Below are 26,033 nucleotides of genomic sequence, written 5' to 3' on the forward strand. Positions count from 1 at the left end.
GGAAAAAAACTATACTTAAGGAATAAACAAAAAATAAATACTACTATCAAAATGTATTTTATAACAAGCACAATATACACAAATCTAAGATATGGTCAAAAACTTTTAGTTCAAACTTATAGTTATATTATATATAAGATAATTTATAAGATACTTTAATGTTTCATGAGCACCAAATCAGCATATTAGAATAATTCACAGGATTAATTACATTTGAAAATATATTAACATAGAAAACAGTTATTTTAAAGTGCAATATTATTTCACAATATTGTAGTTTTAATTCTATTTTTATAGTATGCAGCACATACAGTATAATTGTCTGACTACAAACTTTTGTATAGTGTATATTCACTTTTCGGTTTATTATCTAGTCACTTTATCATATAATTTGTCCTTGGCATTGGCAAAAAAAGGCCTAGGTAAAGATTAAACAAGCAGACATAAAATCATTTAAAAATAAACTTAAAATGTCAAGTGAAATTTAAGACATCAAGAGTCTTAAAATAAACTCCTGGTAAAAATAATTTCTTCCATCAGAAGGATGCATCTGAAGTACAAAAAATAGAGAATAAATGTCCTCATAGATCTGAAATGTCTTTTTTTTTTTTTCCTGGGAAAAAAGACCCTGGAGTTTTATTTGTTTTTGTTAATCATCTAATGAGCCTGGTTAATGACCTGTGTCAACTGATTCTGTTCAGAGCTTAATGGACGCAAAAACAAAACAAATAAAATAATTCATAACAAATAAATGAAGAGAAAATCTCTAGTTTTAAAGCATTTATATCATCACACAGCATATACGTCATACAGTACCACCCAGTCCTAACGGGTACTACGCAAGAAGTATGACACATTTCCATTCGGCGGACACTCCGTCACACTCATTCATTAACACACGCTCAGAGAAAACAGCAGGAGTGTCACTCACCCCTCCGGCTGCTGCAGCACGTTCCTCATCGTCTTGATCTGCTGGAAATGGCAGGACATATCTGTGCTCATGACCATCTCGATCACCAACGTACGCAGCTCCCTGTGGAAAACACAACACAGCACAAATCAAAGCACATGCACTTTCCCAGAACAGATCCTCCATTCCTCGCAGGAACAAGCCCCAGCGTACCTCCAGTCATCCTTCGAGAGGTTGACCAGGATGTTCATCTCATCTTCTTGCATGAGTCTGTAGGCTGCGCTCACGTGGTGGTTTTCCAGAACCGAGCGATCGTTGTACAGGATGGCCACTTCTGATCTGTGCAGGACCAAAAAAATATCTTTTTAGGTTAGTTCACTCAAAAATGAAAATTTCATCATCATTTAGTTGCCTTTACATCATTTCAAGTCTTTCTTTCTTTGTTTCTTGGAACACAAAAGACGTTTTTTATGAGAGCTTATTGTCACCAAGGGCTGTCAAGCTTCAAAAAGGACTGTAAAAACAACATAAAAGTAGATCATATGACTCATACAGTACCTTCAGTGTTCTGAAGTTTTGTGTGAAGAAATGACGGAAATTTCAAAGTCATTTTGGCTGAAAATACTGCCCTTAGTTGTTCAAACCTGTCAGGCTGTAACCAGTCATGTGACGCACAAGAACTAATTTGGCATTACTGATGTCAAACTTGGCATGATGGATCTAAAAGAGCTGTTTTGAAATTTAAGATTTGTGATCTCAGTTGCACTTGTACATATTCAAAATTTTACATACCTTTGGTTATATGAAAACAATCGGGGCTTAATCATTTAATGTCAATGACATATTTTGTCGCAACGGTTTAAATATAGGAATGCAATCTTTTTTTTGGTATGAAAAAGCGCAGCTTGGACATGCATCAGATTTTCTCCTTTTGTGTCCCATGCAAGGAGAAAAGTAGTAACAAACATTTTATTATCTACTTCATTAGAAAATGCTAATATAGATAAAGAACCTGCTGAATATTGTATATTGTTTTTAAAAGAAGCCTCTTGTGCTCATCAAGGTTGCATTTATTTGATTAAAAAATACAGTAAAAACTGTATATTTTTACAATTTAAAATAACTGTTTTCATTTGAATTATATTTTAAATTGTAATTTATTCATGTTTATTTTTCAGCATTTTTTCTATCAGCCAATACTGCAGTCTTCAGGGTCACATGATTCTGCAGATATTATTCTAATATGCTGATTTGGTGATGATTTGATTTCTTATTATTATAAATGTTGAAAACTTGTCGTAAGCCTAATGTATTTGTTTGATCAACCAAAAAAAAAAAAAATGGAATTTATCTGAAATAGAAATTACTTTACTGAACCCGACTTTATTAAGAAACGTACTAAAACCCAAACAAACAACTCTATATTAGCCAAAATGTGTCTTGATAAGAGCAGGACTTTTTCTGAACCAAAAGTCCTGAAGACTTAACTATATCTTACTGTAAGTTCCTGTTATTCACCTTTTAGCCCATTCTACACAATTGTATTTCTAAGAAAACCCATTTTATTCAGTGAGATTCAAGATTCAAGATTCAAGATTTTTATTCGCCACATACACGATTATATAGAGCATATATAACCAGCAGTGAAATATGAGTCAGGTCCGCTCCATGGACAGTGCAATTATTAAAGAATACAACACAGATGAAAATATGCATAAATATAGGTATGAAACAATGAAATAAAAGTAAACAATAAAAATATAAGAATAAAATATAAAAATGATATATACTGTAGAATTAAATATAGAATAGAACATAATGTGCATGAAAAGTATACTGTAGTCTTAAATATTAAGATACACAGGATTGTACAAGAGGCAAATGTGCATATGTGCATTATACTGTAGTCTTAAATATTAAGATACACAGGCATGTGCAAGAGGAAAATGTGCAAACAGGTAGTGATACTGTCAGTATGTCAATGTGAGGTAGAGAATGATGAATATCTTACTGATTAAGTGAATATTAAGTGGAGACATGTAGATGTTAAGAGGCTGGTTTTGAGTTTAGGAGCCTTATGGCCTGGGGGAAGAAACTCCTCCTAAGTCTCTCGGTTTTTGCCATCAGGCTACGGAAGCGCTTACCAGATGGCAGCAAAGTGAAAAGATGATTACTGGGGTGGTTTGAGTCCTTGATGATTTTAACAGCTCTGCTTTTGCAGCGTTTGAGGTAGATGTCCTGCAGAGAGGGGGAGAGCAGACCCTGAGATGCGCTCAGCTAAGTGCACAACTCTCTGCAGGGCTTTGAAGTCTTGAGAGCTGGAGCTGTTCCCATACCACACTGAGATACACTGAGTCAATACACTTTCTATGGCCCCTAAACAGAAAGTTTTCAGGATTGCTGGGTAGTCCAAGTCAGGTCTTCTGAGATGTTTAAACCAAGGTACTTGAAGCTGCTCACCCACTCCACAGGGGACCCGCTGATCATAAGAGAAGTATCAGCCTGCTGCTGTCTCTTCCTGAAGTCAACAATCAGCTCTTTAGTTTTGCACACATTCAGAGAGAGACAATTGTCCTGGCACCATGATGTTAGTTTCTCTACCTCATCCAAGTATGCGGCTTCATTGTTGTTGGAAATGAGTCCCAGAACCACAGTATCATCAGCAAATTTGATTATAGATGTGGAGCTGTGGGAAGACGCTGTCATGTGTGTAGAGAGAGTAGAGCAGGGGACTCAGGACACAGCTCTGTGGAGCTCCCACGTTCAGGGTGATGGAGCTGGAGATTAACTGGCCAACTTTCACCACCTGAGGTCTGCCGGTGAGGAAGTCTTGAATTCAGTTGCAGAGTGAAGAATTTAGACCAAGGTCTATGAGTTTAGAAGCAAGCTTGATGGGGACTATAGTATTGAAAGCTGAGCTATACTCGAAAAATAGCAGCCTTACATAGTTCCCGTTATTGCTGTCAATGTGCGTGAGAGAAGAGTGCAGGATGTGAGAGATGGCATCTTCAGTGGATCTATTTGGGCGATAGGCAAACTGAAAAGGGTCTAAAGTATCCGGGATGGAGGATGCAAATGAAGTTTTTAACCAGTCCCTCAAAGACCTTCATGACTATTGATGTGAGGGAAACTGGATGATAGTCATTCAGGCAAGAGGGGTTACTGTTCTTAGGCACAAGAGTGATGACAGATTTTTTAAAGGAGGTTGGAACCACTGAGGTAGCAAGAGACTCATTAAAGATGGATGTAAACAAACCAGCGAGTTGATCAGCGCAGGACCTCAGAACACGGCCAGAAATCCCATCAGGACCTACTGCTTTCCTGATGTTCACTCGCTTTAAGGCCCTTCGAACCTCATCCTCCGACACGGTGATCACATGATTATCGCTGCTCTGGCTGATCGGCAGACCCGTCAGCCAGCGACGGGTCTGCTCTCACCTCTGCAGAGGATAGGGTCCTTAGTCCCTGCCACATGCGTCGGGAGTCATTGAGCTGAAAATGAGACACTATTTGATCCCTGTATCGGAGTTTGGTGGCTCTTACTGCACGTCGGAGAGCATAGCTCAATGCTTTCTCAATGCTTTGTACTCGCTCATGTTTCCCGACAAAAGACCGGTGTTGTAAGCAGCAGAGCGTTTGTTTACTGCTCCATGGATTGTTCTGTCCACCCACAGTTTCTGATTAGAGAAGGACCTAATAGTTATTGTTTCAGTTGCTTGCTCGGCTAGCGTGTTTACAAAGCTTAATGCTACATCCGTGAACTCGCTGACATCAGAGGAACACGCTTGGAACATGTCCCAGTCTACGTCATCAAGAGCCACCTGTAGCATGGCTTCAGAGTGGGCGGACCACCAAGTCACCACCCTCTGCACCGGGGGTTTTTGGCGGCATGATCCGATTCGCCAAAAGCGGGTAGTGAGCGAGCTTTGTAGGCATTCTTAAACTGAGAGTAGCAATGATCCAGTGTATTCGGTCCTCTGGTTGGACAGGATACATGTTGATAAAAGTTGGCATAACCTGCCTGAGGTTGGCTTTGTTAAAGTCCCCAGCGATGATAAGAGCAGCGTTAGGATATTTGTTGATGTTGCCGCTGAGCGCATCGTGAAGCTTAGACAAAGCCAAGCCGGTGTCTGCTTGTGGTGGGATGTAAACAGCAGTAACGATGATCGATGAAAACTCCCGGAGTAGATAGAATTGGCGGCAAATAATGGATAAATGTTCCAGATGTGGCGAGCAGGAGCACAACAGAGTGGAGATATTCCTGGGGTCACACCATTTCTTGTTAATCATGAAACACACTCCTCCACCTTTGGATTTACCGGCCTCGGCTGTTCTGTCCATCCGTAAAACAGAGAAGTTATCAGATGGCGTTACAGCAGTGTCCGGGACCGAGTGCGTGAGCCATGTTTCAGACAAACAAAGGATGTTACAGTCCCTTATGTCCCGTTGGAAATTTATCCTGACTCTAAGATCATCCATCTTATTCTCCAGAGACTGGACATTGGCGAGCAGAATGCTTGGTAGAGAAGGACTGTGAGCTCTTTTCCTCGGTCTGTTGTGAATCCCCGCACGTTTCCCGCTGTGTTTCTTGATCCGTCGCCTCGGGTGGTTATTCAGGTGACCATTGTTCATCTCAGTGTTTCAGACAATCTCAGATGGCCAACAATGGATTGGAGGATGAAGAGTCTTGAAACAGGTCAGTGAAGTGGTGTCCAATGTCCAAAAGTGTTTCTTTGTTGTAAATGCTCAGTGCAGACGTTATGTGTGTTAAAAGAGAAAGCAAAAGTAAGTAAAAAAGTAAATAAAAACAATCTAAGTGGAGCGACCAGAACGGCGTCCGAACTTGGTGGCGCCATCTTGGAAAGACAGATATTACTCTTGGATAGACAGATATTACTCAGGAGATTTACTTTTCATTCTCTTGAGGAGTAAATTTGAGGAGAGCAAAAAAGTGAGGTGGAACATCAGCGGCAATCAGAGATATCAAGAGTAATGGCTCAGTTTTTGCCATCACACAAGTCTCGTCTCCCACAACTCACTGATGATCGAGCGCTCCTCCAAAATCACTGCATGCTGCAGTACCATCAGTTTCTGTCTGCTGCAAAAGCTAATGCCATGATATACTTCTCAGAATAATGACATGGGCTGTCACGCAAAATGAGGCCTGTTACTGTAAAAATGATCCTTTGGCATGTATTAATGCGAAAAATACGTCCTGCTTGACGTGAACCAACACAGAGCAACAACAGCAACATGAGTGGAGATTCTGCCGTAGATTCTGCCACTGAAGATAAATTGAAAACATGATCAATTCTGCTCTCAGCTCTGCAGCAGCCCACCAGAAGAAAGATAAACTGTGTTAGAATGTGACCAGTGTATTATCTCACTCTAGTACATACACACACACTATCTCTAGGCTCCAGTCCAAAATCTAGTAAGCTGTCTACGTAGGCAGCATTGTAATGCATTATAGACGCACTCCGGATGCAAACACTGTTCCAAATGATATGTAAGCATCATTAATTTTACTTTACTATTAACTACATTGCAACAAGCTTGCTTAAAAAAAAGACATAAGAAATTCTGATTTAAATTATTTATAGAAATACAAATAATTTTACAAATATTAATACATGGCATAAATTATTATTTTAAATAATGTTTTAAGTTTATTTTTTTATATATTGAATATTAAGAACTGAAAATGTTTTAAAAGAAAATAAAGTTTAAAAAAATGTTTAATATAATTTAACTATGCAATCAACATATTATTTCATTTATACCAAGAAACAAGTATTTAACTTATTAAATATTAGCTTGCTTTTATATCTAGATTTCATAGAATTTGCTGTAGATGCAGGTTAGATGTTATTGTGTCTTTGTTTTCATAGCAGGTACCTTCATACAAAGACACTGTCCATCATTAGTTCAATGAAAAATTTAAGAAATGAATCCAAAATTTAGATGGGTTTGTTTATTTATCAGAACAGATTTTGAAAAATGTAACATTACATCACTTGCTCACATTTCTCCAAATCTATTCCTGTGAAGATACACACTCATCTACATTTTGGATGACCTGAGGAAATTTTCAGAAAATGTTAATGTTTGGGTGGACTATTCCTTTACGGTAGCTTATTTCGAACCACTGGCTGCTTCATACTGTATGGTCACTACACACCTGGTCTGGATGTGGAAGTTATTGGTGGTTCCAGTGTGTTCAAAGTCGTGGATAGCAGCAGCAAACACCATGGCCAATATTTCCAGTTCAGTGAGCCAGTGCTGCGGGAGAGCAAACCAGTCAGCCATTACCCAAATAATCATCATTACCATGATTCAACATCATCAAAATGAATTTCAACAGCTGCACATATTAACCTGCAAGTTGAGACCTCAAGCGTTCAGCATGTATTGACTACAAACAGATGTCATATTTGTCGGTGCGAGACATGCATGCACAATTCACTGAGCGCTCACTCACCATAATGCCAGTGTGAAGCATCAGATAGTGTGCTGTCTGCGTGACATCGGCAGCGTGGATCAGATTGTGGTAAGGGTTTCTGTGCTTGCTGTAGCCTATTTCCAGAGCTTCCACAAATAACACCAAGGAGGACACTGGTATCTGCACAGAGAAGAACAAACATCACAGTTACAAAACCACTGTAACATTTGAACTACACTACTATTCAAAAGTTTGCAGTCAGTAAGAATTTTATTTATTTATTTAAAATAAACTAATACTCTTTTTTACCAAAGATGCTGCACAAAACCTACAAATTTAATTTTTTTGAGTTTGACCTGATATCTCACAACTGCAAATTTATTTATCTTAATTTATCATAATTGTGACTTTATATCTCATAACTGCAACCTTATATCTCACAACATTTAATGTAAAATAACTTGATTTATTTATTTATTTATTTATTTGGTTTACATTTGTTTAAAACTTTCTCTCACAATGACGTTTTATTTATTTTTTTACCTTAAGGCAAAAACAATATTGTCTATTTTTTTTCTATGTCATGTTTCAGTGCTTTGTGAGTCTTTTTGCACTCTTTGTTCCTTCATCATTACATTAAATTCAAACTGCAAGCTCACCAACATAATTATTTTTATATAGTTTTTTTTGCCTTGGAAACACTATCTTAGACATCTGTATTCTTTCACCAAGGTGGATGGAATGCTGTACTAAAATATATTGAAGTTGTTATCGTTAACTAAAACTATGAAACTAAAGACTAAAAATCTTAAACATTTTTCTGTAATTAAAATTTAATATAATATAAAAAATGTAAAAGCAGAAGCAAAATATTAGATAAAAATGTTGCATTGGAATGTAACTTAAAAAATATGTGTAAGATGAAGTACTAAACTAAAACTGAAAAAAAAAAAATAATAATACAGTATATGAAGGCTAAAAAGAAATATTAAGAAAATTAAAATAACAAAAGTTGGCTTAACAGAATCGAACAACATAAAAAAACACTGTTCATTTTTTATTTTTTTTTTACTGATACTTGATTTCCAACACTACTAGAAACACAGAACGTGCTTCCAGGCTTCAGTCTGAGGCCTTAAATTTCCTGCCACAGCAGATTAATAGAGCATGTTACAGGCAACCGAAGTGTGAAGGACCCATTTGCAGGAGCGTTATATCCATGTGTAATCACATGAAGAGAAGGGACTCCATATACCTGACCACCTAAACCCAAACCCAGGTCACATGTGTCGCTTGCATTCATATTGTAATCATGAGGCTCTGTGTGTGTGAGTTTAGAGTCTGTCGTCACCATGCTTGTGAAAAGGGTAAGAAGTGATGAGAGCTGACACAATGGTGAAAAACAAAGAAAGAGCACAGATGGAAAATGTCAGACGACCCATATCAGATGTATATCACATAAATCTCCTGTTAAAGGGAAAAAACATGCATGCTTTGGAGATAACGTCAACTTTGGTTAAAACTTTGGCTAAGAAAAAAAGTATTATTCCAAAAGGATGAAATCATAATATATTACACAACAACTCACTTCCATGTCATTTTAAAGGGCATAAGGGTAAGTAAATGACAGATTTAATTTTATTCAGTGGCAGCATGGCAGTTTCCCTATGGGTTTATGAGTCAGTATCCCAGGTAAACAATGTATTTAATATCACAGTTTTGGTGTGGGTCTGGTTTTTGCAGTCTCTCATACCCTAAAGCGGCTGATCAGGTCGTATCTGGTGAGCAGTTCATACACCAGGAACTTCAGAGCGTGTTCACTACTCGCCTCTTGAAGCGTGAAGACGTCAAATGACCATTTATCAACATCCTGAAAAAGAGGAAGACTCCTATGAATCGGTGGCAGATGGAGTATAAAAGTTTAAGGAAACAAACTAAAGCCATGTTATAGTCTACTGTAAAAATAATCTGTACCTTAAGAGCTGTAATTACAGATGGCGGATAGGTCAACCCTGCCATGTTGGATGTTCTTCTGTACATTCTGCAAACACAAACCATAATAAATCTTTTTTCCTATGACTCTGGCCATTTTAAACAAGACACATTTTAGTACAGATTTTTGTGTGAACAAATCATAATGTAATGCCAGATTTGCATAAACTGCGTTTGGTTAGTTGACATTGAATACTTTTTGTAAGTCCTGCGGTGTTACTGCATTCTCCATCTAAAACTATTTTAAAAACCTTTTATGCATGCAAATTATCTGTCACATCATGTAAAATGAACCAGTACAGGCTAAAGATGATTAAAGTGGTTAGAAACTTCTGAATTTAACCTAAAATATACATTTTCTTGTTTTACATTCATATAAACAGTAAATTCTTGATGTTGATTAAAAAAGGGTCTGAAAGAGGTTTTGTAAAACTGACATGAATTATGTTTATGATACCAAAATTATAATTTTTTTATGCAAAAAAAAAATTCCACTACGACTTTATTTCAGTGATTCTCAGAGAACCCTTTAAGCTTATACTGTAAGTGATATTATACAAGACTATTCAATTGTTAATTACAATCAGGAGGGTTTTATTAAGCTCTGGAGTATAAATGGAGCTTTACCGAAGTGTTTAAGAGATGAGGACGGAGGAGAGGATATTACCTACAGGGATAAAACTGCAGAAACAACACTGGACTTCTTGGATTTTGACAGCGGCAATAAATTCAGATGCGATACATCTACATGTGGTTTACTGAACCTTCACAAAACTTTATTCCTCTGCAGAAGTACATTCAAGTGGGAATCAAAGCAAAGAATACGCAGGACATAACACTAAAACTTTCCTTTTTTAATGAGGCTGGAAAAGCACTTAAAACGTCATGTTACTTCTCACAGTCCAGAGTCCAAAATAATAGTACATAGTGATCAAATTCAGTTCCAGTGTTCTTATTAACTTGGCTCTCGCTGATAAATCCCAATAATGGAAAATGAACAGGTTCACACTATGCAGAAAATCATTCCAACTTTAATTTTGATGGTAATTATATATATATATATATATATATATATATATATATATATATATATATATATATATATATATATATATATATATATATATATATACACACACACACACATACACTGTATATGTTTTATCATTATAAATATAACATTTATAAAATACAAAATAATATATAAATTAGAGTATGTTATATTATTCTTCAATAAAATATTATATTATAATAAACTTAAATCAAACCCCTAATGTAAGCTTCCTTACTGAGAAATTAGCTATTTGTTGGAAATTAAAACAAACAAATGTGAACAAACAAATTATAATTAATAAAGTTTTAATGCTTAATAAACATTCAATGCATATTTCTGAATTTCTGAGTTTGATGTAGCCTTTTATGCCTCAAAATAACATTTTTTTTTCTTTTTTAAATGTCTCGTATCATTAAGAGAGCCCTAACATGCACTGGATATCACACAGCACCCGGTGATCAGCGCTTCAAGCTCAACAGGTGTCTATGACATTCTGAATGAGTTTCCATGGAAATGAGGAGCTCTGCCCATGTGAGAGGGAGGAGGTTTGTGCGTATTACACAGACGTAAGGGTACATGCCACAGAGAGGACGGCTGCGATGCAAATGGAATGGATCGAGACATTCATTTTCAGTCACTGGAAAAGATTATGCAGAACAAGCCCTTAAGTGTGTCTTACGTGTCGGTAATCTTGGTAGACATTTTCCCAGTTAGCGAGAAAAAACAGGCAGGTCTGTGAAATGGGACTGTCTGTATGATTTAAACTCACTTAGAGGCCGTACATAAAATGGTCAAACAAAGGCTCTGTCCCAAATCCTAGCGAGCAGCATACCTAGACCGCTTCCTTTAAAGGAAATACCTTGGTCAAGATGGAAATCAAGTAACTGATTTAGAATGCTCTACATTCTTCATTAATTTGAGTTTAATGTTAGCATGTTTCTCATTCAACAACATGATATTCATTCACACTTTATTTTAAGGTCAGATTCTTGCTATTAGCAAACCATTAATAGCAAGACTTTTGCATCAATAAACTCATAATTTGCTGCTTATTAATAGTTAGTAATTTAGTTATTTAGATATTTGGTAGGATTAGGGATGCAGAATATCATCATGCAGAATATGTGCTTTATACAGTAAGTACTAATAAACAGCCAATATGTTCATAACAGGCATGCTAATAAGCAACTAGTTAATAGTGCAACGTTAATAAAATGCACTTTGCACTGATATTTTTCAGTACTGAATCAAATATATGTCTATTTATTTAAAAAAATATTCGTAACCAAGATTTTTCGGTTCCATTTGACTATCATGTTGTTGAATGAGAAACATGCTAACATTAAACTCAAATTACTAACGATTTCAGAACAACATTAGGGTGAGTAAACAATGACAGAATATATATTTTTGGGTGAACTTAAATATTTTCATGAGGTTTTGTATAAAATGTTACTGACAATGATTAACTTTGCATAAATCACAATGCATTTATTATTAAATGAATCATTGAGAATTTCCTAATCAAATTATCATGAACTTTGGTCATGTTGAAACTAATTATAAATGATTTCGGATTATGGTGAACATACTAACTCTTGGATAACAAACAGAATAGATACCGTTCAACAAAGATCCCAGCCTGAACGGCGTGAACGATGCTGCGGAACCGGGGCTTTTCTTCTGGCCGTCTGCGCACCACTCCCATCTTCCTGGTGAAGGTGGAGGCCAGCCAATCTCGCACCTCCATGGGCACAGAGTCTGCCTGGATATCACTGAGCTCATCCTCTGTGTCCAGAAGCCGCCTGGAGAACAACAAACATTTTCACAGAGGACATTACTACAAAGAGCCTACAGCAGCTGCTGTGAAGAGCCCACAGTTTGACCTTTACCAAGATAAATATTATATGTTAGTGTGCATAGTAGAAGAGTGCAATTGGTAGCATTTGTGCAATTGGTAGCAGTTTTTATTGAATTGATTAAAAATATTTCTTAACACCACAATTTTCTGCATTCAAATGTAGAGTTCTGAATATTGCAAATAGGGAAATAAATAATAACATAAGTAAATAAAAACAGAAAAAACATTCATCACCATCATGACATCTGTCAACACTGTTCTCTTGATATCAGCTTAGGTATTTGAAAAGCTATAGTCTGGTTGACCTATATCTGCATGTGGTCAAACTATATCGGTCAACAGGGAATCTGTGCTCTAGTGACAGTATCAACAAACATCAGTGGAAGTACAGAGCTGGAAAACCCATAGGAGGCTGCAGCCTACATTCAAATGTGCGTCGGTGGGTGTTACAATCGCTGGAATGTGCAATAACTGATGTATAAAGATTAAGAATACAGTATTTAGGGGTTATTTTTGGCTCTCTATGTGGGTTGTAATAGGATGAGTCTCACAAAACCTGTCAGGAATATGTCCCAGTCATATTTCACACCCAAGTCAAAATAAAACTCCTTATAGAAAATGCAGCCTATTTTCAGAAACAGTAAGACTTTTTGCATTGCAACAATAAACCCATGAAATTAAAAATCTTAATGGTCTTAAAATATGTTTCATTTTATTTATTAAGAAGTGTGTGTGTGTGTGTGTGTGTGTGTGTGTGTGTGTGTGTGTGTGTGTGTGTGTGTGTGTGTGATGTTTGTGGAGAGAGAAAGAGAATTACACATATACACATGTATTTGAAGTAAAAAAGAAACTCTCAATGGCCCTAAAATATGCTTTATTGTTAAACAGAAATATTAGAAGATAAAGAGACAGATCAGTTGTATGTAAAAAAAAAAAAAAAAATTACAAAAAAGTTTACAGTAATGGGAATCTGTAAAATATATATAAAGATATATATATAATAAAGATCTTAATGGGCCTAAAATATGCTTTATATAAAAAACATTGGAGAGAGATGAAGAAATACTTAAACTTTAAATACAAAAACAATACATTAATAAAAATATTATCTATTATAAAAAATATGCATTATATACACTGTAAAGTATTTACACCTCGTGTTTGTATTTTTTTATAATATATATATATATATATATATATATATATATATATATATATATATATATATATATATATATATATATATATATAGACAGATCTTATATATATTATCTCTCTCTCTCTCTCTCTCTCTATATATATATATAAATAAATAAAATAAATGTGTGTGTATATATACTGTATATATATATATATATATATATATATATATATATATATATATATATATATATAAAGACATATCTCTATCTCTATCTCTTATTAATAGTACTGTAGTAGTATAAAAGTATAAAATATACTTTTATACAAAGTAGTAGTATATGGTAAAATGTGATCTGTACATGTTTTTGTGACTAATAAACCCAAATGCAGTTCCACACCTGTGTGATGTTCTGAACTGAAGGTGTTGTTTACGAGTACGTGCAGACAGAAAGCAAGAAAACGTCTCCACATCCACTTGCTCATTTACTCATGGTGCCGTGACTCATCCTGCCCTCGCTCTACTGGAGAGAAAGCCAGTATTCAACGCTGAAGTACCTTAAGCAACCAGCATAAGATTAAATAAATAAGCTTTTCCTGAGAAATGAATGCGGCAGAAAGAATAGTGACTGTTATTGCTCAGTCTTACGTAGGAAGCCCGACCGGCGCAGGAAATGCGACATGTTATCATAACAAATATTCGCCGAGTTCCAGTAACAAGCTAAAATTGCTCAAAGCTGCTACCATGGAAATACATCCTGTGCCTGTCATTAGGAAAACGTAATTAGCCATAGCCGAGTCTGTCTAAACACAAGGCCATCAAACGAGAGGCTGTCAAGGCTCTAGTGGGACAACGCTAGCGCTCTGTACACATCAGTCTGAAGCACAACTAAGCGACAGAGCTCTAGGTCTCGGTTAATTAGGATCGAGGGCCCATGGGACACGCAGCTCTGCCGACTAACTGTGAGGCTGACTTCCGCAGGGAGCGAGCTGAATATGAATACTCTTTAGACATTTGTGAAACACCTCCTGCTAACTGCTGGAAACAAAGATGAGAATGCTTGAATGACAAAAGGGTGGACTAGATGAATAATCCTTCAGGGAGAGGGCACTCATACCATTTATATGTGTTGCACCCTTCCCATGGTCTCCATCAAAGTAAAAAAACAGAGAAAGAGAGAGAACCAAATAGCTATTATTATCGAGAAGAAAACTAGATGCATCCTTAAATAGGAAGGAAGAAATTAAACTACAAGACAGATCAGCTACATAAGACAGAACTGACCCATTAAATCCATATGCTGTTTGTCCCATATTTTAGCGTTTTACTCTCAAACAACTGAGAATGCAATTGAATTTGAATAAAATTTCAGATTACAATGTAAAACATATTTTTAAAGGTTTTTTTTTTTTTTTTTGTCTCTTATGCTATCGTATTAATTATCTTATCTTAAGTAAAATCAGTAATATTGTGAAATGTCATTACAACTTAAAATAACTTCTATTGTATTTTCATTCAAATGTATTCAAAGCTGAATTTTCAGTATCATTACTGTTGTCCTGCTTAATATTTTTGTGGAAACTGTGCAATTTGGTCAGGTTTCTTTAATGAACAGAAATTTCAAGAGAACAGCATTTATTTGAGCAATGCAGAAATTGTATCACTTGTGATCAATTTAACACATCTCTGTTGAATTAAAGTATTAATTTCTTAAAAAAAAAATCAAGATCAAGGAAAATCAATGGTGATTAACAGCAACTTTTATCTGTTGGGGTTTACAGTTTTGGCTAAATGGTGATGACATGTTCATTAATGTCTAAAATACAAAAAAATCTGAAGTTGAACTGTCTGTAAATATTTAAAGGGGTCATATGACGTTGCTAAATAAGAACATTATTTAGTGTATTTAGTGTAATGAAATGTGTTTATGCAGTTTAAGGTAAAAAACATAACAAACAAAAAAACATTTTTTTCCACATACTGTACATTATTGTTTCTCCTCTATGTCCCGCCTTCTGAAACGCGTACATTTTTATAAAGCTCATCTTTCTGAAAAGTGAGGTGTACGCTGATTGGCCAGCTATCCAGTGCGTTGTGATTGGCCGAATACCTCAAGCATGTGACAGAAATGTTACGCCCCTTGCCATGCTGTGATGCTGTGTCCCGGTGCAATGAGACAAAAACAATAAAAACCTTTATAGACGAGGTATTTGTTGCATCCAGTGGGCACGTAATTACTGATTATAATGACTTATACTGTGTTTTTACGCATTGCGTTGCATCGCGTCACGTAAACATAAAACCATGTCTGCATTTCAAAAAACAACAAACAACAAGTGCTACTCTACACTGCTCAAAACTCGTGTTTGAATAGTCAGTGGCAAATTCTTTAAATATGAAAACATACTTACAAGCTGTGAGTCAGAAGCACCAGACTGTCCTTGCAAAGTTGGAATCACCCCACTTTATAGAAACAGCCTTTATGCACACAGTTTGGGTGGTGTTGTGCAAATCTTCCCACATAGTGACATAGAGATGTGGGGGCATGTTTAAACGAGGTGTTTTATGAGGGCATGGACAAATCTTAACTTTTATAAAGAATATCTCTTTGGGTTTAAGGCTTTAGCCTTTGCTACTTGCAACTAGGGATATTATCTATTCATGAACAGATATATAACACTCCAAAGAGAAAGGAAAACTTGAAATCGCATCATATGACCCCTTTAAAGTCAAAATTCTTTACACTGTAAAAAATATTTTAATAAGTTGTATATAAGTTGTAAATAAAACAAAACTCATTGAAGCTGCTTGAAATTCAAGATCAAGAAAATAATATTTTAGACTTTCTACTTCTAAGAATATCAAGTATTACTTGATGGTATTTATTTCCGAGTGAAAATAGTTTCAAAGCCAGTTGTTTGTTTGTTTGTTTTTTAAGTGTAGTGTTAGAAATCGCCATGGTAGAAGATAAACTGAGTGTAATAGTAAGTGACACTTTACAAGGTCATTAAAACTCATTCAAAGATTTAATAAACTCATAAGCCAAAATCATAGCTAACAAGCATATACTGTGCTGTGCAGTACAGCATTTAGATTTTGTTTACAACATCGTCTGCTGTCACCTGCCACCAAAATCTCAAATGGCATATATTGTACAGTATAAAGAACAAAAGAGTGTAACTTCTTTTCCACCGCTGAAGTTGGCAACCTTATATGCGAGACTGTTGAAAGCCAAGTGTTCACTTACCTAGTTTCGTCAATGTACACTGCTTCCAGAACTGATGCAGCATATTCAATGTTTTTCCTCAGATCTACGACATTCACCTCCCCCTTATCCAGCTGCTTCACCAGACATCTCAATCTGCAGGAAAACAAGAGTCACGGCTTCAATGTGAGGAAATTCAGGAAAATTCCACATCTGATCTGAAAGCTCTGATTTCATTCTTTGACATTCCATTGTCGGTTACAGAAATAGTTCACATTTTTACATCATTTATTCAGCCTCATATCTGTATTATTTTTTTTCATCTGTGAAACGCAAACAGAGATGTTCAGAGTTTGGCTGTAAATCACCATCTATTTTCATTAAAAAGAGCAGCTCTGAAAGGAAGTCATACGGGTTTAGAATGACACAAGGGTGTATAATAATGATAAAAATTCTCATTGTTGTGTGAATTTTTCCTTGAAAACCTGCAATGAACTCGCACAAAGAGATATCTGTCCATGACACAGGAGAATGCAATCTGTTTTCTAAAACAAACGAAACAGATAAATGAGACAGACACTGCCAATTCCACACCCACAGAAAAACAAAGAGCGTTAAACATATAAAATAAAAGATTACAGTTCATCAGCATCTTAATCATCAAATCTCATGAGCCAAAACGCTACGCTCAGTTAATCTCTCATGGCACTCACAATAAGACTTTCTTTTAATAAGCAAAGCGAATATCTTGGCAGAGTTAATGTGAGGTAACCCTGTAAATATGTAGGTCGAAAAAACAAAGTTAACATTTGACAGTAATGAATTCCATGTAATCCAATCACATGCTGCCTCCCATTCCTTGTTTTTTGAACGACATCCCTCTTATCGCACCTGAAAAATGAGAGCGTAGAAATGATTTACACAGTGCAATGAGATGAAAGCACAAAAATATAGAAAAATATAATATTTCTTTACCGAATCCTCATTGTCATGTATCAGTTTCGTCTCTAATTGTTATCTTAAAAGTCATTAATTAAAAAAAAATAAAACAAAGACTTTAAAGAAATTAAAGAAGAATTAGAGGAACTCATATCATTGGTCTTTTTTTTTTAAGAAATGTTTGAGTACATATCAAGTTCAAATATTTGGACACAAGCACAATTTTTATTATTTTAGATGCTGACCAAAACATAAAAGTTACAGTTATATAATGAATATTGGCTTAAAGTGCACACTCTGAGCTTTAAATTGAGCTTTAATTACAATTTTTATACACAATGCATTTTGTTTTTGAAGCCTAACAATTGTCTGTTTCTCTTGTATGGAGAGATCCTTTGACCACATGATGTGGGTTCACACAACAGCTTCCAAATGCAAATGGCACACTAAGAATCAACCCCAGACCTTTTACCTGCTTAACTGATGTAGAAATAATGAAAGAATAGCCCACGCCTGTCCATGAAACAGCTTTTGAGTCAACTGTCCAATTAATAAACGTCCCAATAAAAAAAAGGGGGGGGGGTACATATTAAAGAGCTGTAATTCCTTAATCTTTCCTCAAATTTTGATGGAAATACCCTCAAATACCCTTGAATATGTTTTGGTCAGCAGCTAAAATAATAAAATTTGTGCCTGTGTCCAAATATATATGGACCTATATATATAAATCAAACTGCAATTTCACATACACCTGATATTATCTATTTTAAGGACTTTTCCAATTTTTTTTTTATCCATAATCCGTCAAAGCTCAGATCTGATGTCGAGTCTTAAGGAGAAGTTGTCAGAAACACACTTCTACCCAGTCGAGCACAGACCCTGATCAACAAATTCTCAATCACACTCAGCTATCTGTAGCAAAAAAGGACACATTTACTTCTGATATCTAAAACAATACAGTAGCTTGATATTTCAGGGATAGAAATCCCTAATATATATGAATCAAGATTTACAAGCCAAAAACACCAATATTAAACACCAATTATATGAAAGCCGTTAAAATCGGACCATATATTATACAGCTAATCGGGATCCAAGATATCTCAAGATTCATCTGTTTCCACCACATTCGAAAGCTGTTGAAAACACATGTGCATTTTATTGGTGAGGTATATGCTAATCCATTCAGATGAGTCCCAGACAACACCGAAGTACCACCCACTCACCTGTCAATCACACTGCACTGAGGTATCTAGCAGGTGTCTGTAGCTTTAAAAGAAACAACTATGTGCTTGATGGTTGACATATGCACAGTCTGTCATTCAGTTAATATGGGTATTCCACTAAAGGGGTAGGTAACACTTCTGTTAATCAGCCAAGTGGGCAGAGTTACGGAGCGATAATCTCAAAATGGCCAAATGTCCTCTGATTAATGTCTGCTTACAATCACCCAGCCGCTTTTTTGTTTATGACAGTGGCCTGTACCGTAGCAACTTGAATAAACACCTCTTCATCAGTGTGCTATTGACAGATAACACATACGCCTAAACTCAAACTGGATGAGGCTCTCTGCCACAGAAACGCCACGACAGGATGAAAGACAAACAACAGCAGGCATACAAACAGATGAAACCAGTGGTTAAGTGAAAAACAGAGTGAAAGAAACAGCAGTGAACACCGAGCATGTTGTTTTTGTCGGTGTTGATTCTCCTGAAGTCTGACCTGACTTCATTCTCTAGCCATTACCAATTCCAGTCACGATAGGATCTGGAATGATGTCTGACTCTGATTGTAGTCTGGGGTGGATCAGAATAACATCTGATGTGAAAATGACGCAAATGTTCACGGTAAAGTGCTCTCAAAGCCAAGCTAGTCATTCTTGCATTCATTGCAATTTGTCTGTCAAGTGTGACCGGAAAGAATGAATTACCTTTGGAAGATCCTCTGTCGTTGCTGTGAAATGTGGGTCTGATATTCCTGCGGCACTTTTAATGTGAAGACTTTGTCAAATTACTGGATTTCATCACCACAAACTGAGAGCTGAAGTACGAAATGCTTCATGACATCAGCACACAATGACAGAATCTTTACCAAATGTGGATTTCAATGAGATCCCATGAGTTTTTGTAGCCCAGAGGAAAATATTATTGCTCAGAGGCATTCTTTTCATTCTTACAAACTGTAAAAAAAAAAACCTTTGAACCATAAAGTTGCAAATAAAACAGATTAGAGTTTTATTCATTTATTTTATTTCTTTTTCTTTTTCAAAAAAAAAACACAATTGCATTCTTTCTTCTTCAAAATTTCATGTTTGATTAAATGTTACTTTGTTGTTCCTTTGTAATTATTTGTGGAATTTACTAGTGATTTCTGACTAAATTTTTTTTAAATACTACGTATTTTCAACTTTTCATTTCAACTTCAATTTAAACCGAGCTGCAAAAACAAGGACTTAAGTTTCCCGAACACTTCCCCCATCTGCTATTGGCCATCCAAATTCATGCCATTGGTTGAGCCAATCAAACAAAAAGAGCAGCAAACAACAGTTTTGATAGCGATTTTCCTCAGAAACTAACCAACAAATAGATAGTATGCTGGGACAGGAGAAAGGAACAACATTTAAAGCTTAAAAAATGAATATTTGCTGAAAATGTACTAACCCTTAGGCCATCCAAGATTGATTCTTCATCGGAACAGATTTGAAGAAATTAAGCATTTAGCATGCATATCATTTCCTCACCAATGGATCATCTACAGTGAATGGGTGCCATCAGAATGGGAGTCCAAACAGCTGATAAAAACATCACCACAAGTAAGCCACTTAGACTCCAGCCAATCAAATATCATTTTGTGAAATGAAAAGCTGATTGTTTATAAAAAACTATCCATAATATTAATTTCTCCAATGAAATTACTTTTTCAGCTGTTTGGACTGTCATTCTGATGGCACCCATTCACTGCAAGGATCCACTGGTGAACAAGTGATGCAATGCTACATTTCTCCAAATCTGTTGAAGAAACAACTGATGTGACAACTGAAACAACTGATCTGTTGAAGAAACAACCGATGAAGAAACAAACTCATCTACATCTTGGAAGGCCCGAGGGTGATCTAAATTCAAAAAGCCTTTAAATCTAAATTCAAAAATATAAACAAGCACATTAAAATACCATGAAACATTTGTCATGTGAATAAAGTTGTTTCCATACAACAATCAGCAGGAGTATGAGTGAGGACAGAATGTGGTTCAGGTTAAGAGGCCGGGGGCGAACAGCACTGCAGTGACATGTCAACCTCTCAGGGCCTATTTTTACCTGGAGTGTGTGAAAGTGCGTGAAGGAGATGGACTCCATCTGACTTGTGGAGAGTGGCAGAGGAAAAGGGCAAGAGATTGATAAGGACTTTGGAAACATTGTGAGCAACACTTATTCCTTCACTCGTTTTATGGTAAAATGCGTCTGTGGCAATCCCCGACTTTGAGCTCCTGGGTGATGAAGTATAATACAAAGAAGGGTGTGTAACTGTGTATTACACACACAAAACAACCCACACACCAAAAATGTCACAGTATGTATAATTATCACATAATTTCTGTAGGCTGTAGAAAGGAAGACTTTCCAAAGCACTGTTTTAGGAGAGGATTTACAGCTCACAATAAAGATCTTGTAAATATCTCCTTCTCTCTTCTTAATATCATCCCGTCTAAATGTTGTTGTTTTTTTTCACTGTCTCTTTAAAAACAGCTTTAGATGAAGATAAACATTTGACCTATAGGTTATTTTATAGTTAACTAAAACTAAAACCATAAAAACATTTTCGCTTGAAATAAAATTAACTTTAACTAACAAAATATATCTCATGTATAAAACTTTAACTAAAAACAAATGTAATAACATCATCTCAATGATACTAAAATAAAACCGGTTTGAAAACACCTGCTTTTTTATGACTTTTTGTTTCAAAATAATTTTGCACATCAATAAAATCATTAGTACAATCATTTTGCTTTGAAAATTTTTAATCTTGAAATTTGTAATTTCGAAAGAAAGAAAGATTTAATGACAAATCTAATTAATGACAATTTCTCTCTTTTGATTTAATGACAACAGCACTGATGCTGACATGTACAAAGCCTGATGATCATGTGCTCCAACAGAGTTCAAAATAACATCTTGTGCTTTAATGGAAGAAAGAAACAACAACATCAAATCCTATTTTGTGGTCTCAAACTTTTGAACCCCTCTGTATATGACATTTAATATGACACAAATGCAACGGGATGCAGAGCCTTGTGTGCATCACCCTCCCTCTGGTCCCCTCACAACAGCTTGTGCTTATCAGCATTCACATGAAGCCTGTAAGAGTGTGTTTAACATTGAGGACAGCAAGAGAGCAGAACCTCCGACATGCGCTGCTCACTCAGATGATATATTATATGTACTCATGCCGGTGTACTCTCATTCCTCCTCTGATGTTTGCTCACATTATATTTGCCAGAAACTTTTATCCAAAGTTTATTCAAAGTATGCATTTTAGGATTCTACATCATAACTTACTGAATACTGTGCAAAATATACTTTATATTGCCTGCTATTTGCCATAATATGTGAAATATGTGAATATGTGTAATATAATACGTGAAACAGTATGCATCATGCAACTTTGTTTAAAAATGTCTTAACTTTTGGCAATCTGGTCAGAAAGTAAGCCAAGAAAGAGTTGTTATCATTCATAACACTCGAAGGTCAAAACAACTACATTACATTATGGGATGCAGCATTCAAATTTAGTAGGTCACGGGGGCATCACATGCTGATTTCTGCATATTATGCACATTGTGCATGCTATATGCTGCAGAAATACTAAAATAAATATATGGCTAACTATACCTAAACTATTAAAAACTATAAAACTACAAAAACAAGTTCTTGTTGATTAAAAGTTAAATTAAATAAAATTAATGAAAATAAGCAACTTGGCAACTAACTGAAATAAAGTAAGTTTAAGTACTAAAATGACAATCAAAACATGAAATAAAAAGAAACTGAAGCAATATAGAAATATTAAAAAATTACAAAAGCATGTAACAAAATTACTAAAACCTAAACTAAAATTAAAATAAATGAAGACTACAAAAATATAAAAATTAAACCTAAATCAAAATAAAAAAAAATACTAAAATTACAGCAATATGTCTGCTATCAATAAAATAGATATTGTTTAAAAGAAGTTACAGACAGATTAGCTGCAATCTTAAATCATTTTTATGGTAAGCGGATACTGACCATCGTAAAACTCAGTGATTCAACGGCGCCAGAGCCATTATATGACGGGCTTACGAGGCACATGTGCCATAATGGCCGTTAAACAGAAATATCTGACAAAAGAAAGCAACCGACCAATCAGAATCAAGTATCCCAGAGAGCTGTGAATATGACTGCAAACCTAGCTGAAAAACACAAGAGATGAAGTATGACGGGCTGACAGACCCATCCTGTCGAGTGGTTTTAGAGCACATCCACTTGGACTGACTGTATTTTTGGAGACTTTGCCGTGGCCCCTGACACAGTGTACCGGGGAGGGTCTTCAGACCCGTATGGAAATGAAAATAAGCATCTAAAAGAGGCCTGCCTGGAAACAGACTTTACTTCTATAGCAGGCCTCCCAGAAGCAAAAACACCGTAAAGAGACCTGCATTGTCCTCTTTTAGCTGCATCTGGACTCTTCGGCCCATGCAGTAACATGCTGCTCCGTCTGAAACGTTCAAATCCGTCCCCACCCCTTTTCTAAGTCCCCTTTTTCCAAATCTATACCCACCGAGGCTTTTCATAGCTCACAGTGTATCCGCCCAGGTCAGATTAGGGATCGCAAAACAAAACAAACCCTGGAAGTTTTGCTTTGAGTTTTTCAAGAAGTGCTCCTCAGAGCCAGCTCATTCTCTAAGAGTGCATGAGAAAGCCCTGGAGAAAGGGCGAGGGGGATGTTTCTCGTCGTCACTAGCAGCGGCCCAGTGAGACGCTGGCACAGTCAGTCGACAGGCCATAGTGCCCCAGTCACACAAGTACAGAGGAAGGTCAACCCTTAAACATTTTCCCATGAGCTTGCTGTGCCATTCTACGCACAAAAGTCCTAAACTCAGAGCCACTGCCGTCACTGACGGTCCCTCGGGGATCCAGCGAGGGCTCTGTGATGGAAAGGAAAAAAGAAAAGATGTGCTGCCAGTCTCTCAGACAACTCTACATTCCTCACCCTGCCAAGATGGCACCCATAGGACCACTCACTGACCTGAGAATAATTAGAGAGGTGAGGAAGAGCGTGTGATGAGTCCAGAGACACAAACCAGCTCTTTTCAAGTATAAAAAAAATCGCATGCATAATGTGCACAAGCCATCCGCAAGCTGTTTCCCGCCCCATTTATTCTGACAAATAAATGGAAGTGTTCTCTGATGTCACAAATATCCCGCTGCTGACTTTTTGGTTCCAAAAAAGTCCCCTCGGCAACAGGGAAAATATTGTCATAAATTGTCCTCCCTGGACGCCAACACTGCTTACCAAACGTATTTATAGACAGATTGTGAACACAGGCGAAGATTTGGAAGAAAGTGGATTGTCATCATGTTTTAGTCCACTTTTTTTTAGTTAACCTAGAGATAACATGTTAACTAACTATTGACTGAGTTCTGAATTTGAATATGGGTTTATTACAGTAATAGCATACAATTAAAAGGCTTATGAAATAAATTAAAAGAACATAAAACCAAACTAAGGTAACACTTTATTTTAAGGTGTCCTTTCCTTGTTACATGTTACATGTACTTACTATTATAATAACAATAAATTATGCATAATTACATGCAAGTAACCCTAAGACAAATCCTAATCCTAACCATATAGTAAATACAGGTAGTAAATTAATATTACTCAGTACTTAACTATATAATTAAACTGTAACAAGGACACCTTAAAATAAATTGTAACACAAACTAAAATATTAATTCAATCACTGAGTCATTCAAATATGTATTTGTATGTATTAATAATATGAATATATATACATATATATATATATATATATATATATATACATACATACATACATATATACATACATACATATATATATATATATATATATATATATATATATATATATATATATATATATATATATATATATATATTCATATAATTGATATTACATATATATATATTCATATAATTGATATTACATAAAAATATTTTAAATGTATGAACTTAACATATTTTTCTTAAATATATACATGCATGTGTTTTTATATATACATATTAAATATACACAGTACACACACATAAATTCTGTAAACAAAAAGCTTTATTTTGGATGTGATTAATAGTTTGACAGCACTAAAATATATTGTATTATTATGTTTATTAGTATTATTATTAATTATAATTTCATTATAATTACAGTTATAATGAATCATTATTAATAACAACTACTACTACTACTACTAACAATAATTAATATTATTACATAATATAAATAATTATAATAATAATAATAATAAAATAAAAGATTTTCATTAAATAACAATGTATTACAAACAAACAAACATTAAATAAATAATTATATAGCACTTTTTCAAAGCTCAAAGTCTCTTTACATGAAAAGAAAATTACTGCATCCAATTACAAACATGGTGGGGGGAAAAAAGCTTCTGCCATTAGTTTGGAATACCACACATAAAATGTCCCTACAGCCTGACAAATATCACTGAAGTAAATGTCTTGTTTGGATCAGAGAAGCAACCCACACTTTTTTAGACAATCAGAAAAGCAGCCAATCAGAAACTCTCTTTGTTTGTGAATCAATTTGTACATTCAAAGTTGACAATATAACATTTCTTATCATTCAGACAATATTAATTGCTACAAGAAGGGGCCTGCGAAGAGGCTGGTGCCCAGCAGTCATGCAGAACCTTAATTCCAGCAAGATTGTGCGTGCATGGATTTGACTGGAGGACTTCAGCCCCTCTAGTGACGTGCTAAGCCCAGGTTGACATAAGCAGTCTGCAGTGATCTACCCTGCCAGAGAACAATTCCTCCAGCCAGCAGAGCTCTGATTAAACAAACATCCCATTCTTCACAAGCCTGTTTCTCCACAGGCCTCCAAGTACTGAAGCCACATCTTAATGCCCGCAGGACAGGTTGGTTTACACCGGATTGTAAACTAACCTCTTGGGTTCCCATTTGGAGCAGTTAAGCTCAAGCTCTAAATGCAAGTAACGTCGGTCTAGTCATGTTTTGGCAGCACAGAGGGCACTGATTTACTGGCTAAGACTAGCTCTGTTAAACATCTCCTTGTGCTTATCCTCCGCAAGCCATGTAAATACCAACCCTTGGGGGATGTGAATGACTTTGATTTGCAAGAAACTGGACTAAAATATAATGTGCAATTTTGTTGTAATTAATTATAATAAAAATATTGAAATGAAGGCAATTTATCATG

At 35.7% G+C, this 26,033-nt stretch overlaps 1 protein-coding gene across 6 annotated transcripts in view; it reads right to left on the reverse strand.

The window, feature by feature from the left end:
- The window catches only part of LOC109088440 (calcium/calmodulin-dependent 3',5'-cyclic nucleotide phosphodiesterase 1A-like), a 93,763-nt gene that overhangs the window by 6,428 nt on the left and 61,302 nt on the right, over positions 1 to 26,033 (reverse strand). For all 6 annotated transcript variants that reach the window (XM_042731759.1, XM_042731763.1, XM_042731760.1 and 3 more), the window contains 8 exons: positions 16,648 to 16,761; positions 12,021 to 12,203; positions 9,327 to 9,393; positions 9,106 to 9,222; positions 7,392 to 7,532; positions 7,092 to 7,192; positions 1,124 to 1,249; positions 932 to 1,033 (listed from right to left, as the gene is read on the reverse strand). In XM_042731759.1, coding sequence (XP_042587693.1) covers positions 932 to 1,033; positions 1,124 to 1,249; positions 7,092 to 7,192; positions 7,392 to 7,532; positions 9,106 to 9,222; positions 9,327 to 9,393; positions 12,021 to 12,203; positions 16,648 to 16,761 — 951 coding nt within the window. The remainder of the gene's footprint in view (positions 1 to 931; positions 1,034 to 1,123; positions 1,250 to 7,091; positions 7,193 to 7,391; positions 7,533 to 9,105; positions 9,223 to 9,326; positions 9,394 to 12,020; positions 12,204 to 16,647; positions 16,762 to 26,033) is intronic.

The sequence above is a fragment of the Cyprinus carpio genome, chromosome B9, assembly GCF_018340385.1.
Source record: "Cyprinus carpio isolate SPL01 chromosome B9, ASM1834038v1, whole genome shotgun sequence".
Taxonomy (NCBI): Eukaryota; Metazoa; Chordata; class Actinopteri; order Cypriniformes; family Cyprinidae; genus Cyprinus; species Cyprinus carpio.